Source organism: Coffea eugenioides, chromosome 1, assembly GCF_003713205.1.
Source record: "Coffea eugenioides isolate CCC68of chromosome 1, Ceug_1.0, whole genome shotgun sequence".
Taxonomy (NCBI): domain Eukaryota; kingdom Viridiplantae; phylum Streptophyta; class Magnoliopsida; order Gentianales; family Rubiaceae; genus Coffea; species Coffea eugenioides.
Window position 1 is genome coordinate 46,493,220 of NC_040035.1, and position 17,645 is coordinate 46,510,864.

General features: G+C 38.1%; 3 protein-coding genes across 5 annotated transcripts; all 3 read left to right on the forward strand.

Moving 5' to 3' along the window:
- The first annotated feature begins 2,422 nt into the window (after positions 1 to 2,422).
- Positions 2,423 to 5,814, forward strand: LOC113761678. 3 transcript variants are annotated; one of them, XM_027304778.1, is made up of 2 exons: positions 2,423 to 3,273; positions 3,382 to 3,845. In XM_027304778.1, exons 1-2 carry the CDS (start codon positions 2,556 to 2,558, stop codon positions 3,441 to 3,443), a joined length of 780 nt encoding a protein of 259 aa, XP_027160579.1. In that variant the 5' UTR covers positions 2,423 to 2,555; the 3' UTR covers positions 3,444 to 3,845. The 3 variants fall into 3 exon arrangements, with proteins under 3 accessions (XP_027160579.1, XP_027160587.1, XP_027160569.1); XM_027304786.1 differs by having other exon boundaries at positions 3,423 to 3,845; XM_027304768.1 differs by lacking the exon at positions 3,382 to 3,845 and adding an exon at positions 5,384 to 5,814 and having other exon boundaries at positions 2,428 to 3,273.
- A 502-nt stretch (positions 5,815 to 6,316) lies between these two features.
- On the forward strand, positions 6,317 to 7,569 carry LOC113778383 (mitochondrial zinc maintenance protein 1, mitochondrial). The gene is made up of 2 exons (XM_027323785.1): positions 6,317 to 6,660; positions 7,223 to 7,569. Exons 1-2 carry the CDS (start codon positions 6,417 to 6,419, stop codon positions 7,297 to 7,299), a joined length of 321 nt encoding a protein of 106 aa, XP_027179586.1. The 5' UTR covers positions 6,317 to 6,416; the 3' UTR covers positions 7,300 to 7,569.
- A 1,687-nt stretch (positions 7,570 to 9,256) lies between these two features.
- Positions 9,257 to 10,454, forward strand: LOC113765232 (pectinesterase inhibitor 6-like). Its single transcript, XM_027309339.1, has one exon. It carries the CDS (start codon positions 9,633 to 9,635, stop codon positions 10,266 to 10,268), a length of 636 nt encoding a protein of 211 aa, XP_027165140.1. The 5' UTR covers positions 9,257 to 9,632; the 3' UTR covers positions 10,269 to 10,454.
- The last annotated feature ends 7,191 nt before the right edge of the window (positions 10,455 to 17,645 follow it).

The following is a 17,645-nucleotide window of genomic DNA, read 5'->3' on the forward strand; positions in this document are numbered from 1 at the left end:
TCAAGATAAAAAATGGAAAAAATTTAAAAGTTACGACATTAGAAACAAGTTCTTCTCTTTAAAAAATTTAAGTTACAAAATAAGGAATTAAAAATTACGTAAATGGCACATAAAGAAAGAAGGGTTTTAGAATCGAAGATAAAGAATGGGAATTAATTCAAGAGTGAAGATGAAGAAAAAATGGGAAAGATTGGGGTTGAAGGGAAGAACAAGAATCAGTAAACTATATTAGAAATCGGTATTGTTTTTTTTACCAAATATCAACCAGAACCTAAACTTAACCCACGGTAAACCACCAAAAGCCGGTAACTTTAGATGGTCTACCACAGAGCTTAAGTACTGACTCACACTAAACTAAAGATACTCAAAGAGGCAATCAAGTTTTTACCACTCCACTGCTACAATTTTCTGTTTTTTTTTACCAAATATCAACCAGAACCTAAACTTAACCCACGGTAAACCACCAAAAGCCGGTAACTTTAGATGGTCTACCACAGAGCTTAAGTACTGACTCACACTCACTAAACTAATCGATGTGGGAGACGGGGAGGGGAACAGGGACACTCAAAGAGGCAATCAAGTTTTTACCACTCCACTGCTACAATTTTCTGTTTTTTTTACCAAATATCAACCAGAACCTAAACTTAACCCACGGTAAACCACCAAAAGCCGGTAACTTTAGATGGTCTACCACAGAGCTTAAGTACTGACTCACACTCACTAAACTAACCGATGTGGGAGACGGGGAGGGGAACAGGGACACTTAAAGAGGCAATCAAGTTTTTACCACTCCACTGCTAAACTTAACCCACGGTAAACCACCAAAAGCCGGTAACTTTAGATGGTCTACCACAGAGCTTAAGTACTGACTCACACTCACTAAACTAACCGATGTGGGAGACGGGGAGGGGAACATGGACACTCAAAGAGGCAATCAAGTTTTTACCACTCCACTGCTACAATTTTCTATTTTTTTTTACCAAGAAATCAGTATTGTTTTAAAAGTTAAAATTGAATTACAAAATAAGAAATTAAGAATTAAGCGATGTTCCAATCTTACCTCCAGATTACAAAATTTTTTAACTAAAACTAATTTTTTTAGAGAGAAGGGTTTGTTTTTTCTGTTATAAATTTTAGGGTATGGATAGGTTAGATGGTTTAGGGAGAATAAGTGTGAGTGAGAAATTTGGGATTCAAACCCTTCACTTGCACTATAAAAAAGATAAAATAAAAAAAATGTTATAATTTTTTAAATTTACCCTTTAATGTTGATTCAATGCTGCGTATATATCGGTAGTAGCTCAATTTGAAAGAAACTAAAGTGATGTTCCATTGCCCCTAAAATCTATATCAGATTTTCATTGTGATGCTAACTTGCTTCATTTTTAGAATGTGGAAAACTAATTTGCTTCATTTTAAAATTGAGGGACTAAAAGAGTTTTTTTTTTTTTTCTCAAAATGCGAGGGAGGAAACAAATCGTTTTCTTTTTATTATTTAATATTAGTGGTTATGCCATAACCTGTAGTGCACGTTTATTGCTAGGAAGGATGGGAAGTGGTAGTTCGAAAATAACATAGAAAAAGGGTATTTCTAGCGTAAAATAACTAACTATAGTAGTAGTAGTATTTCTTTTGTATATCGTTAGGATTAATCTTTTATACACTGACTGTGTATACACTGTTAGTATTGGATGAATGACAATTATGTAAAATTTGAATTTGAAATTCAAATTTTGCACACATAACATGAATCTAATGATGATAGTGTATACACTGTCAGTGTATATAAGACTTACTCATATTGTTGACGTAAGGAATATTAGTAGATCTGCAGAAAATTTCAAAATGACACAGTGCAATTAGAAGAAGCGATTAATATGTCAGTTGATTTTCCACCCACGAATGAATGAGCCCACTAAATCTTCTAAATAAGTCGATTTTTTGGTGTTGTCATTATTATGCCCCCACCTCTTTCCCTATAGAATACATAAATAAAAGGATTAATATTCTCTATACTGATAGTATATATATTTTTATTATTAAATTATGATATATAATTTAAATTTAAATTTAAATCTAAATGTTACACATGTATCGCACATCTAATCATAATAATGTAATACATATAAGATTTATTCGAAACAAAGGTAGGACTAAAAGGTTAAAAAACTAGAAATAGAGCCCATGCGCGCGCATAGACAATAATGCTACAAGCAGGGTAGCATTCCAGAGATTCGACGGCCCTTTTAGTAATTCTTGAAGTTGAAGACAAGGTAGGTTTGCAGCTACTGCTTTACGGTCTGGCTTTTGGGTTTCCGGTTCCGTAACGGCCACGTGGAACGAGAACTTTAACTATCGCGGCAGTAGACTTTGTGTGTGTGAATACTAGAAGCCTAGAACTGTATTCTATTTCTACATACTTTTTGGCGAAATTCGAAATCGTCCTACGAGGAGGAGTTAAAAATACCACCACAGCTGCGCTAGTCGTACGATAGATTCTACTCCTTGCTACTACTACTAAAAGAAGAAGAAGAAGATACTAGAAGAAGAATGCAATGTCCCACAGAACCCTAGACTCCCGGCACGCCATAGAATCCTGCACTTTGCAGCTACACGGCTGGAGACCCTTTCAACTCTCGGCCATTATACCTAATCAAACCTTCGACTCTGATTCTCCCAAACCCTATCCCGCCACCACTGTCCTCCACACCAAGCGCCCCTGCCGAGCCGACAGAGGCACCTCCTTCTCCATCGAGGCCCTCGACATATCCAGGCTAAGCTTGTTCGACGATGATCGCCCTTTATCGTCCGCAGCCCACAAGCGCGACGGAGTTAGGTGGTTCGCCCGGAAGCGCCGCCGCCGTGGATCTAGGTCCGTGTCCGGGAGAAGCAGTGATCGAAGTCGGAGCGGGACTTATCGCCGCCGTTGCTGCTCTGTTGGGGCGTCGGCCGCCTACGCTACTTGCTCCGATTTTCCGGTGGCCGCAGGAACTGATTCCAGTGGGGAGCTGTTTGTGAACGGGGATGCCAATTGGTCGTCGGATGTGAGCGAGGCGGCGAGGAATACGAGGAGGGAGAGGGAGAATGGGAATGGTGAGAAAGAGCATTTGATTACTGCGTTTGGGCATGCCGGGAATTTTGACAACCAGGGTAACGAATCGGGCTATGGGAGTGAACCGGGTTACCGTGGCGATGCGGAGATAGGGTACGGCGATGAGTTTGATGAGGAAGAGGATGATCCCCGACTCCCATTCTGGGGACAGCAATTTGGAGGTACCTTGAACAATTTTGGCTTTTGAGAATGTCGTTTCTTCTGGACATGGATATACTGGTTGAATCACTGGATTGATTGTTAAGTTACTATTTTACTGTTTGTTTCAGGATTGATAGATTGGATTACATATGATTATTCTTATCTGCAGCCCATTATGCTGGCGAATTGATAGATTTTGGCAGTGGCATTTTGGCATAGATGATCTGATCTGGTTTCTCTTTTACTGGCATTTCGGTGTTTTCACGGAAATATGCAAGCTGCCTATGAAAAGCAGTTCAGGCCTGTTATATACGGATGAACCTATTAAATTTTAAGCTCAAGTTACTGTTAGCTATTATGCCAGTATTAATTACTGACTACCATATTATCCTTTGGGAAGGATTATTATACTTAGACATAAGGTTTCAGTTCTTTAGTCTTGGTTAGCTATTAAACAATCCTGGGGAGGCTTTGAAGCTAAGATGCTGGGATAGTCAAGATGAGGAATATGTTGATGTCTGTGTCCAGATAAGGCAGCATGCCACCTCCAAAGCATCTGAATTTATGAACGCATCAATCTTTTTTAGTCCTATATCTGTCTAGCTTAACCTGAAAGTAATAGTTTGTTTTTACTCCTATTCTGGCTTCATACAGATTGCCAATATGTATTACCTATGATTTGCACTTCCTGAATGAGAGCAAAGTTGATTGTGTGCTGAATCGTTGACTGACCTATCCTGTTTTGATCGCCTTCGTTTGACCTGCTTGATTGAGGTCCTTGTACTTTTTTAGAGCCAATCCTAGCCTGTGTCAGTGAATTAAGATTTCACACGCAAAAAATTGTGCTTCTGTTACCATCAACCACGGAAAACTTTATAATTGGATGCTAATGTGTCTCTATGTCTTTGTTTAGGCTTTAATGGAATGCATAATTGTTTTTTGAAGCAGTTGGAAGATGTATTTGGGAAATTAAAGGGTTGTGAAACTCATATTGACATATTTAGTTAATGTTTTAGCACTGGTGTAAAGAGGGCAAGAGGCAGAATCATTGTTGGGAGTTTGTTGGTGACTTGATAGTAATCAAATTGTCAATGATGCAACAATGGATAGACATTATAAATCAGCTAAGATCAAATTTCAGACCAGGTCAAACAGATACCGAGTCTGCAAATAATTTGTATTTCATCTTGTTAATGTGATATATAACATCTATATACAGCATATTTCCCTACAGGTTTCAGTCTGAAGATCATGTCTTCAACAGGAGGTTGGTTTTTATCCTAGCCCATCCGTGTAGCCAATATGTCTACTTCGACAATTTAGAAGACAGTATCTTTGCACTTAGTAATTCCTAGCACAGCCATCTCCAGAGTTTATGTTCAAGTGTGTCATGCCAAATCCAATGTCCTACATAACTTGTTAAAGTAGTCTGGCTATCTATCCTACAATATCAATAGTATCTAACAGTGTAATTCCATATGCTGGTAATCAAGTAACTGAGCCAACGGATTAGCTGCATTCTAAGCTCAACTATCATCATTAGTTGTAAGATATTTTCCTACCTCCGTGAAGTAATATTCTCACCCTACTATTGCGTATGAACATATTAAAATTCATTGTAATTTACTAATGTCAGTTCTTTAAACAATCCTCTCCCCCCCCCCCCCAAAAAAAAAAATAAAAACAAAAATTTTTTGTACCCCTGTTTTGGTGCTCTCTTTCCCCCCAACCCACGGCTTGTCATCGATAACACCTGGATGCCCTCGTTGGAAAGTGATGGTAAAGAAGAGTTACTCAGTGCACATCTCATAGTTGCACTTCATTGTAACTCGTTAGTGGCTTACTATATCAGTTTGCATCTGGCTGTGATGTAAATTGTGCAAAACAGTGTTGCTGGTGCTCAATGCTATTGCATGATGATTATTGTAGGCAGTATAGTAGCGCCTGATTCATCATCTTGACATCTTGAATTTACTTTCATATTGTGATCAGACTTGTTTATGCAAATCATGAACAGTTACCGAGTTATGGTACTTTGTTTCAATTTCATCAGAATTGTCTATGCAAGTTATGACCAGGAATATGATGGTTATTTTGTTTTAACATGTTCTTTCGTTTTGCTTGCACCAGATAACGTTTCCAACCCGGAAAGAGTTGGGGAGAATCCACCGCTGAAAGCTCATCATAGATGCCGACGCAAGAAACACGATTTTAGAATGATCGATGCTATAAGGTAGCTGATGCTATTAAGATATGATCTCCAACGTCTTACACGGCTTGCCAGTTGATGAATACTAGTACGAGCTTTGGTGTGCAATTTCCTGGAGTCGGGCGGCTGGTTTGTTTAATGTCAAAGTGATATCTGAGCTTAGCTCTCAACGCTTGCATTCGGTTTTCTCCATTTGATTGGTGCAATGGCATTTTCATATATAACCCAAATTTGGATTTCTGTACGGCATCAACCTGGTGTAATATGTGCTTTTACAATCAATGATGGCTATGGCATCGCTAGGAAGGATCTGGAATCGGACGAATAAGATTGTAGCATATTCTTCTTCTTACGTCGCGGCGATTCAAAATTGCAATTGAAACCAGAATCATGAAAGAATGGAAACACATACCGAGGCATAAAAAGTTAGTAACTTTTTTTTATCTTAAATAATCGCGAAATCAATTCCTTATAAACAGCAGAAAAAAAAAAGTAGAGCATATTCATACCTACAATAAACAGAGCCTGGGAACTACCGGACATGCACAAGTCACTTTTCGAACTTCTTTTGAAACCTTTCTTGTTTGGAAAGCATACGTTTTTCACATACATTTTCCTGTCAATTTTTTTACTTTACATATAACAAATTGTTACAATAATTTTTGTACAAAAAAATCCCAGTTAAAAAAAAAAGGAAAAAAAAATCTGTGTGGTCATTTTTTAATACCTGTTTCCCAACATAATTTTTTTAACCCAAAAAAAAAAAAGGACAGAGATAGCTATTTACAACACTAAAATACAAATTTTGCTAACACGATACGAGAACAAATGACGGCGTTGAGGACCTGACTGCCATATAAGAACAAATGCCTGGGCAATATATAGTTGTAGGCTTGTAGCAAAAGCGCATATTAACGGAGTCCTTTCCAGTTTCAAGATAGATAGGGAGGGAGGATGGGGAGAGCAGCAGAAGCACTGAGGGCTTACAGATCGGTTCTGAGGGCCACTAGGAAATCATTCGCCGGGGACACCCTCATGCTGCGGGAATCGGCGGCGGAGGCTAGAAAGAAATTCGAGGAAAACCGTCACGTGACCTCCGAGGCTGAGGTCCGGAGGCTGTTGGAGGAGGCGCGGGAGGCTTCACAATTTATCTCCACCATGATCGTCCAGGCCAAGCTCAATGAACGCGGCGGTTACGGTTGGTTTTTGCCCTTTTTGTGCTTTTACTGTACAGTCCACTAGACGCTAGACTAGTGCTGCCTGCCTCCAAAATTCTTACAGGACTCACATTCCTTCTCGCGATACGTTGTTCATATGTAATCACTATCTGCCGACCAGCTGTTTGTTGTATTTCCCATGAGGAATTTTAAGAAGGATATCATCTATGCCAAACTTGTGTAGAAAATGGCTAGGTCTTTGCTCAGCATATCGGAGCTGGATCCCATTAGCTTACTGTTTGCTTGTTGAGTCTGGTTGTGAGAGCAGAGAATCCTATATATATGAAGATATATCTACGTTCATTTGTCATATGACTTGGGCGGTCCCCTTTTACTGCTCGGAACTTATAACCTACTGCTTATGACTTGGGTCGTCATATGAGTTGTATAACCTACTGCTCAGAACTGCATCCCCTTTTACTGTGTGTGATTGAATTCCCTAGTCTTTGTATACATATTATGATGTGCTTAACTGAATTTTGCCTTTTTGATGCAAAGCACTGCCCAATCTCACCTGGCATTGCCATTTCTAATTTGCTGCAGAAGTGAAGCTGGATAAGCAGCATGCCGATGCAACACTTGAATTGCCTTCTGAAGAACTTCTTAAGAAGTCTCGTTGAACCTAAATCTGAAGATTGTAGTCTGCCGAATGGATGGATTTTTTTTCACGTTATTACTCGAGGATCAGGGTCTGCATTTATTTGAGTTCTCTCCCATCATTTGCCGCACATTTTATGAAAGCCTGTGCTGTTTCATTTTCATGTAACTGTTGTTATCGATGTACTAACGTGAGGATATCAAAGCCCACCAAAGAGCTGAGAATCACACATTAATTCGGGTATGCAGCTGCATCCTTCCATTTAAAGACCATCTCCAACTAATTTGCTTCATTTTCCAGCGCCTATTCTTCTTCTTTATCATCAGCGGCTTAATCATCATATTATCATTCCTCCTTAATCGTCATCAGCACCTTCTTCTTCTCCTTTTCCTTGTTTATTATACTCCTTCATTGCATCATTATTGCCTGAATAGAACAGTGAATTATGCCGTGAAGATAAGTACCAAAACTTGTGCCTTTGCACAACTGCATGCTGAACAATTCTTTAAAGCACAAAATGAGATGATTAAGATGACCATACAAGAAAAAAACTGATCTGCGGTGTGATGCAAGACTTCTGAACTCAACAATCCGCAGACAGCAAAAGCCTTTTTAACTGAAATCGACAAATTCCGCTTGTACAACTTTCAATGTGGCCAAGCGACGAGGAGGTAACGAGGAAAAGAAGAATTTGCGTATATTCATTTACGCACAGGCTAGCCGATGGTTTGGTGATAGCCTATTTGATTATTAGTATTATTTTCGAACTCTTTTCAGTCTAAAGGCAGAGCATGAAATTGACAAACTAATATAAGAATGCTATGCAACTTTTAGTTGAACACAGAGTTCGCCGGAAAACAGCAAAGCTCAGGCAAGCTGCAAATCAAACAGTTCAGGGAAACGTGATGCCATCATGCCAACTAATCATGATGCATCGTTATCAGAGGCTCTAATGCATAGCCACCCTAATCAACTTACTAAAGTAAACAAAGATGATCCGAGTTAGCACTCACTTAAACAGAAAGCGGCCTTCGGATATTTTAGGCTTCATAATATAAAGTTGAGCTACAGTGACAAAAAGGTTGCATAGCATCTAATTCTAACCCCAGTCCCATGAAACTAAAGACAGTTTCCAGAATAGCCCTCTGCTCTCGTCTAATTTACAGCCTTCCATCCCCCCAAGAATACCAATAAATCAACCAACAGTGAGCTGAGAAAATAGAGTTTTTAGGGTGTAAAAGGGCGCTTACAAAACAACTAATGTTAAGGTAGCTGATGGCAATTTGTATGGTCCAACTGTGTATTTGCCGTTCCTTTTCTCCATTACGCTTTTATGTAATGTTCAACGGATTATGGTTACAGAGTGCACACGACGACACATGTCCCGTTTTCCTTTTCCAAAAGCGTAAACGTGATTTCACAGAAAAAGAGAAGTACAACATGTGAAGCGATTGAAATTTCGCAGAGTCATAAATATGGAAGCACTTTTCCATGACAATAGACCTTTGGAGCATTTATAATATCGGTCTGCCCTTTCTTCTAAGCGTTATGATGCATACTCCGGGACTTTGAGGATTGTTTAGTAAAATTTTCTATTATATATTACTTTTTTGAAGCTATTGTATTTATTTTTTACTCAATTTCTTAAGAAAATAAAAAAGAATTAAAACATGATGTTTGTGAAGGAGAAATGGCAATATAATAAAAAGTGGGATAGAGAGTGGTACAGGGTGTGAGACAGAAGATCCGTTGCGGTATTTTATAGACCGCCGCTATAAGAATTATTTAACCGGAATGCAAGTGTTAGATTTAGTATTTATATTATTCCTCATTCAGGATGTGGGTTTTCAACTAATTAACTCATTTGTTGAATGAAACTCATTCCAGCTTCAAAATCAAATTGCTACGGGAAAATCACAAAAACCCACACTGAAAAGAGATTTACGGTATGGGAACCAAACATCACCTTAGCGTTACTGCTGTCACAGTGGATCATGATCATGGGTTCTCACCCTTTACTATTATTGCACTCACCATATTCTTGCTCTCATCCAACTGCCGCCTCTGCACTTCTCTAATAAGCACTCGAACCTGGGCAACTCACCCAAAAAGCCTGAATAGATGCAGGCTTCTATTTAAACAAAGCGGGTTCTTTGTGAAGCTCTGAACAGCTCACAGCCTCATCCCTGGCCCTGGGGAGGCTATTCGAACACCCATGAGATAGATACCTTCCTTGTGAGTTTTCTATCTGTTTGAAAATTTATGCGACTTAATTTAGAGGATTCGATGAAATGCCTCAGCCTCGTTAGATTCTTTTGAGTCAGTTTCCTCGTATTGATACATTAAGAAATTGAGATGACATTTGCGGACAACATTCTCATCATCACATGCATCCTCGTAGCAGCAGCATGGTTCACGTCTTTAAGCACCGTCTCCTCCTTTTCCTCCTCCTGGGCTGAAGAAATGGACTCTTATGTTGGAGATGCATGCAGCGTGACGCGCTACCCCGACCTCTGCATCCACTCTCTGGCATCTTATTCAAACAGCGCCAAGAGAGATCCCCGCAAATGGGCACGAGCTGGGGTCTCCGTCACGATTTCTGAAGCAAAGCTTGCATCCCAGTACTTGGCCAGACTGGAAAGCCGCAACACCACGAGGGGAAGAGACCGTGCTGCTCTTTCCGACTGTATTGAGTTATTCCAAGACACGCTCGACAATCTTCATGGATCTCTTGGTGCGCTCAGAAATTTTACTGGCCAAGGCTTCGATTCGCAGATGAGGAGTGCCATATCATGGCTGAGTGCTGCTCTGACGGACCAAAACACTTGCTTGGATGGCTTCAGCGGCCAGGATCGTGAAGACAAGATGAAACAGATTCAATTACTGCAAAAGAGAGTCTTAAACACGACTTACATGACCAGCAATGCACTGGCTCTGGTAAACAGGCTCGCCACTTCTGGCCCTGAAAGATCCGGTGAAATACTAGCATAATACACTGGACCAGCATTCAGCAATCATGATTACTATAGTACTTAAGCAACCAGAGGTGCGGGGGAAACTCTGATACTCATACATACAACGCTTTTGTCTTCGCTTTATTTGGCTCGAAGGTGACCAACTAAAAATTTGTAAACCAGAGGTTCTTATAAAAATCACATGTTTATCGTTGTAGCAATATTTTCAAATGGATTCCAGTAATATCACATACGTGTATCGCGTATGCTACATGTTGAATTCTCTAAGAGGTTACTCTGCGTAGTTTGGAATTTTAAAAATTAACGAAAGCGTCTAAACGTCATACGTGGAAATATTAAAATATAGAATTAAGGACATGGGATAGTGACTAGATTTTAAATAAAATTAGTCATCAGAGAGTAGCGTGTAATTTTTAAAATCACAGCGTACGAATGTGTACATGAGCTCTTCTGAAAAATTTATTTTATTTTTTTTTTAAAATTGAAAACAGATACCGCTAATCCTTTCTGTAATGGGCAATTGAGACGGACTTGCGGCCCTGAATTAAAGCAAGCAGTCACTTTTAACTACTCAAATGCTTTGATTAGGACTCAATTTGCCAATTGTGATGGATGCTTTTCAATTCATGTCCATACGCATTTGACTACTCGATACCAGTGATTGATGGAGAATCACGTCGCTTTGCGCAAATTCCAGAGTCGTTTATGGTCTCTGAGGTGTAGCGGAATTATATCGAAACGTGGGGCAAATGAACGGCGGGATTAGCTCCATAGCCATCTCAAAGTGGGGATTTGACAACCTCTCTCTCTCTCTCTCTCTCCGCCGGGTGGCGGAGACAGGGCGGGACGATCATCAGAAGGATCGTTTCTGTACAGTTTACGACTAAGATTTGGCTAAAATAATTGTACGGTTCAAATTTTATCTTGTATCTCGATTTTAACAATATATGTGAATTTCATAAAATTTTGTTCTAAAATTACACGTTATTAAAAATAAATTACACCATATACAAATAAAATTATGACGTGTGCAAAATACACATAATTGCCAGCAACCGTTCCTACCCGTGTTCCCTCTCCGCCAAACTCTTTCAGCTTTTGAGACAAAAGAATAGCCTATATTTTAAGCCATCATTCATAACCTCAACAATAATATGACAGGCGATTTTCTGGGCTTGCTTCGGAGGTACGTCTCCTGCCAACTCCTCTACCCAGCTATACAATGTTGTTGTACTCATTAACAATAATATGCTTGATGCGCACAAACCTTTAGGTTGGCATCATTCTTGAAAAAGTGAAAACCTGCACATGAATCTGACCAATTGAAACAAATAAGTAAACCAAAAATATTCTGTGGCAATAATAATATGTCTGTTAATAAAAGAGTAGAATTTTTTCATACAAATCTAGAAGGTAGGAAGAAAAGCAAATTAAATTCTGAAGTGAGATGCAACTTGAGGCTTGAAATTTGCTGATGTTGAGATGGATTCTTTAATGTAACCGATAGGGTGAATGCTTTACCATAACTGTAGGATCATGGAAGAATGATATTAAGTTTAGAAAACTCAAGAGAGTGAAAAGTTGACCAAACGTGCTACTGGCCCAAAAGTCTGGTAAAAGAAAACCCAAGCAGCCGCAAAACGTGTAGTCCTGCAACCATTTTTGAAAGACGGAACTCGGAGGATCAGTCATTTTCCTTTCCTACATCAAATGGAAAGGAAAAGGAATCCTTCCCCGGAGGGCAGAGTCGTCGTGGGTTATACGCACTGGAAATTCTCACCGACTCTCTGCGTTACATCTGTCCGTCTGTCCGTGTGACTGTGCCAGTAATGATGATAAATGAGATCGAGATACCGGCGGCCGGCGCGAAATTAGCGAGTAATTGGTAATTGTGGGAGAAGTTAACCCGGGAAGAGTACACAGAAATTGTCCGGTGCGGACTCGGGACGCCCGGTTGTTGAGAAAAGTGGGAATTCGACAACATCCACGTGTAAGGCAGAGGCGCCAACGTTGCTTGTAATTGAATCTATAGCGACGCGCAAACTAAGACCTGTCAGCGGCGTCAGGTCAACTTCACAAGCACTACATACATACCTACATATATTATCTATATGTATATACATACAGGTCTGGACGCCGGACAGCAGAGGGAGATACTACTAATTCTAATACTGACTACTCTCTCACTCTCAGTCCCAGGGGCCAGGACAGGAGGTATGTACACGAGACGAGACGAGACGAGAAATATATATATATAATAATAATACTACTACTTTCTACTGGTATTGAAGGCGAGGTATGTACCCTCTCCTCTGAGGTTGGGTGGGGGCCTTCACTCCACAGATCTCACTTTCCCCCACTCGCACTCCGCCAAACGTTATCAATTATCACTGGTCTCTCCTCTGAGGTGGAGGTGGGTGGGGCCCCGCTCGGCGACTTTTAGCGATCATGCGTATCCAATGGCGAAATGTGTTGGATGTACAGCACGGGCATTATTTCAAACTCACCATTTCATGTTACATCAGAAATTTTCAATTTTTTTGTTTCCATTTCCCAGTTGTTGTCACTTTGAACATTTATCTTTTGATTAATTACCGATTATCTCCTCTACTTTTAGCGTAATCCTTAATTTACCTTCTACAGTTAATCTTTTTTTTTACCCACTTTACCTCTAGGATGATCGGTCCATCACCAACATTTTCATATGGATTGTTTTGCACTGTACCCCCAAAAATTCATCTTTTTTCGTCGCTTAGCGTCTAAAACCGTTTGTCAATTCCCATGTTGACCACCTTGTAGATATATAATTTTAATAACTAATAATATCTCTAAAAATTTAATGCCTAAATTGATCTTTGAGATAGAGGAAAATGTCTCGCTTTCACACGGAAAAAATGGTAAAAAAATAAAATAAAATACAATAATGATCAAAACGATCTAGGTATCAAACATCCACAGAAGCCTAAAATGCATACAGACGGTTACTAGTCTTATTTTCATTAGAGTATTTGTTAAACATCCATCCATGGTGTTCTTATTAGTTCCCCGTCATTGATATACTGGCTTTTGATAGCTGGAATATTTGTTGTATATCAAAATATTCTGTTTGAATTATAATTTTTTAGAATTTTTGTTGAAAAATATACTGTAATGATTTGATATATGTGAGATAATAAGTTAATTGAAAAATGTGTTCACGACAAATTTAGTATTTTTTTGTTAGAAAATTGCTTTCCAAACAAGACCAATGTTATAAGTTGTAGTGTTGTACACACCTGAAAATGCTGGGCTAATATATAAGAAACTGCTTAATATATGTGAGGGATTTGCATTTTCCGTCATTTTTCATGGAAAAATTACTGTAGCGATTTGATATATGTGAGGGAAAAAGGTGATAGGGAAATGTGATCACGAAAAACGACAATAATTTCCGACGGAAACAAGCAATCCAAGCATGGCAAAATTATAACCTAGGCCCTAGTGTATTCAGATGGCTACTTTGATGAGGCATCACATAATTAATTGTTTCTATCTAATGGTGATATAAATAAATTCAAAAGCATTTTCCATTCTACCAAAAACAAACTAGAATAAGATATTTTGCTTGAAACATTGGAAGCATTCGCGGTACACTGAGCACACGTACTGCACCTTGAGGATCCCTTAATGTTTTTATAACCTTAAAAAAGGGAAGCAGATGTCTGCCACTTATTCCCTCCGGGGAAGATGCATCATCCATCCACCCTTGAAGAACTGAAAGCCAAAAAGAAGAAGAAAAGCTTTGTTTCGAAATCTTTTTTATGTCCAAAGGGCAGTCAGTACCTGTGACGCTTGACTTTGACTTACTGAAAAGGGTGGAAAATGGCATGCTAGAGCTAGTTTATTCACACACCTTTTTGTCTGTGTCTCTTTTGGTTGTCACAAGGTGCACAACATTGGGGTATTAGCTCGTTTTTTTATGTCTTGTTTGGACAGTAATTTTTTTACCGTAAACATAATTTTTAATTATTTTTTTATTTCACACATATCAAATTGATACAGTAATTTCTCTATAAAAAATTCAGAAAAAATGTAATCCAAACAATTAGTTAGATAATGAGTGGAATGGACGCACGATCTATCAACTATTAGTTTTAATTTTTTAAAATAAAATAAATAAAATTATGCATAAATATAATGAGAAAATAAACGTCAATGTATGCATTTAGGTAAAACAAATAGCGCATGTTACCCAAAAAAAAAAAAAAAATTAGCAGCCACAATTTTGATTTGTCTCACTACCGTTGGTAGCCCGTTTGTATTTCCTAATTAAAGCATAACTTTTCAGACTTTATGTCCGCCAATGCTGATCAGGTATTATTGTACTTTCAAGTGGTAATGTGTTAATCTTTTCATATTATATCAATCAAATCACAAAATCATGTAGTACTAACGGAACCGGCTCAGGTAGAAATCGGATTTCCTCATGCTCAGTTGCAACTCTAATGATGCATTCATTGCCCAGGCCCCAGGCCATAGCATCTCATAATTAATTTCGTTCGGCCTCGTGGCTGTTACTTCACGGTTACTTCAATTCACTGTTTTTCATCTGTTTATAGGCTTTGAAACCCAAGTTTTTTTAAAATTTTAGCTGCAGTAACATCGGAAAATTTCTCAAAATTTTTAAACTATACACTTCAAAATATTAAAAAATCTACGCATTTTAAAAATTTGTTAAAAAACTTCTACATTGAATTACAGTAAAATTTTAGATAAACTCCCAAAAAACTCACATTCCAAACAGAATCTCGCCATGCCTAACCAGACGTGGATGTAAAGAATAGAAGTGGTCACGTTATTAATAATTAAAAAAAAAAAGACGCGGTTACAGATTTCAAATGTTTATCTAATTAATTATGTATTATAACTAAGTGTTGAGTTTTCTTTAGTTTATTAATACGATGTGGTCTTTAGGTACAGAGTACTGCCAGCTTGTTTTGACTTTTTCATGACAAAGGAACTTCCAGATCACTCAAAAGTCTTCCTTCCACCGCCAAATTGCCTTTACTTGAGCCATGAGTATGGCTTAGTTAAATCTATTTTAGTTGGACGGGACCTGCAATCAGTTGTCTCGGTTGTCACAGCTAATGCTTAGGACGGTATCATCAGTTTGTCAATTAAACTGCCTGCTCCAGTAACCATAACTACAAATACAACTTTTCCAACGGGTGTCCATTATTATTCCATTTAACCAAATATATAAGAACCATCAATTTTGAACTCATGTCAAAAATGAATGATACTTACAAAATATGTTAAAAGTGTTTGTATTAATTGTCTTCTTTTTATAATCGTACCACTAAGGAATTTAAAACCAAAAGCATTAAATTTTCTAGCACAATATGTGTGAAAAATGTGCATGAGGAATGCATATTGCTTTCCAATTCAAGTTCCTAAAATGAACTGTTGCATATGATATAAAATTCAAATTACCCCATTTTCAGGCACAAGCAGAAAAAGAAAAACGGAATAAAGAGAATCACACTAAACTGTATAATAATTTCTGAGAGTCGGAGGAATCCAAATAAGCTTTATTTCTGCTATTCAAATTGCATATTCTTTCAGTGGTATGAAGGGCCTGAAGAGGGTGAGGTGAGTAGTCAAAGAGATGAAAGACAATCAACCGTGCAAAGAGAAGAACTAGTGCAGATGGGCAGAGTTGATTAGTCAAATTCCATAATGAAATGGTTGCTCGTAATCAACCTTGTATTTTTAACTTTTTATGTTGATTGTAAAAGAAGTTAAATGAGAACTAATTTACAGTTGTGCAGAACCAGGTTGTCCATATAAGCAACCACAGCTGTTATTGAATACTACAAGCATTGATTACACAAAAACACAGCTTAGAAGTAATACTAGAAATATAGAGTTTTTGGTTTCCAAAGTACAACCATACCCAAGGCATCAGCAGATACATACGTCTTATAAGCTGTCCAGAACATTTGTCAAAATTTTAGTTCTAGCAATAGAAAAGATTTGAGTGGGTAGCAAATTTGTGTCTTTTCAGTCAAATGGCACCACTCAGGTGTTAGTAAATACCAAAAAATCAGATACAATTGTTTTTGCACCATTTAAATAACAAAAGATTTGTACCAACTTAAAACCTCAAACTAAAGCTGCAGCAGACATTGTGAGAGTCTTGAGTAGCTGAAGCATTGATGTTGAGAGATGTCTCTACTTGGGAGCTGTTAGTGCTGCCAACTGCAGTTGATTCAGGAGCTGATTTTGAAGTTTACCTACTGAGGTTAGATATGACAAATGGTGCAGATTTGTTTGAGATTAGTATAGATTCTTAAACTCATAATGTAAGCGAGCAAAAAGAACAAATACATTTCTCTTAGCAGCATTGGTAGTTGTTTGCAAATTGAATTCAACATCAAGGTCAGTAGATTGAGTTGGTGGGCTTATATTGCTACCTTGACTAGATAATACAGCAGGCGCACTGCCACCAACATGATTCTGCAGAAATAACTCGTGTGTTAGTATCACTGTGATCTATCAAAAAATGCAGCCTTGTTAACACAAAATACAGTGTAGAAACATGATCAATGACAACTGCCTTAACACTTGTCTCATAACTATAAAAATATGATCAATGACAACAATCTCAACATCCATAGCCAAAGTATAAAACGTTCAAATGGTTTACAGCAGAAATTTGTAGAGTCTAACCTTGCTTTGCTTGAGATGCTCTTCTTTACTCATCTTTTCCACCTCTTCCAGGAGAGCAATTCCCACTTCAACTCTCCCCCTTTCTCTGCTTTCCTCAATATGGCTGAAGAAGCTATATTTGTCATCAAATAAAATTCATCACTGTGCCTCCTGGTATCGCTTCAATCACAAAAAAAATGCCTTTTTTTGGCGCCATTTCCTCTAACCAATATTAGCTATTAGTTTTGCATCCAAATTGTAGTTAAGTTGGTTAATCATTTGCATTACTCCTTTAACTAATTCTGTTAAAATAGTTTCGAAATATATCATAAGTTATGAGGGTATATCTGTCAATTCATCATCAATGAAATCACAAATATGGCCCAATAACCTAACAGGGAAGGTATCTGATATTTTGCAAAGTTCAAGGAAGGTGAGTGAGACTGTCAGAAACATCAGGGGAGGTTTCTAAAAATGCCTGTTCAAACACACACCCAACGTTTTAGTTTATCATACTATATAGATTTTACCTAGTTGAAATTGCCATACTACTTTCTTTATAGACTAAAACAATTTCATATCCGAGATTAGACAACTAAAATTGGATTTTAGGTTTTGTTTGATAAAATTGAAATCTAAAATTTGAATTTTCAAGTTCAAAAATTAAGTACCAAAAATGTTAAATTACTGAATTGATAAACGT

Excerpts from the sequence above, each read along its gene's own strand:
- LOC113778383 (XM_027323785.1), top strand. The coding sequence starts at position 6,417 with ATGGGGAGAGCAGCAGAAGCACTGAGGGCTTACAGATCGGTTCTGAGG. Across the intron at positions 6,661-7,222 it reads CAATGAACGCGGCGGTTACG|AAGTGAAGCTGGATAAGCAG; the intron begins GTTGGTTTTTGC and ends AATTTGCTGCAG.
- LOC113765232 (XM_027309339.1), top strand. The coding sequence starts at position 9,633 with ATGACATTTGCGGACAACATTCTCATCATCACATGCATCCTCGTAGCA.
- LOC113761678 (XM_027304768.1), top strand. The coding sequence starts at position 2,556 with ATGTCCCACAGAACCCTAGACTCCCGGCACGCCATAGAATCCTGCACT. Across the intron at positions 3,274-5,383 it reads CTGGGGACAGCAATTTGGAG|ATAACGTTTCCAACCCGGAA; the intron begins GTACCTTGAACA and ends TGCTTGCACCAG.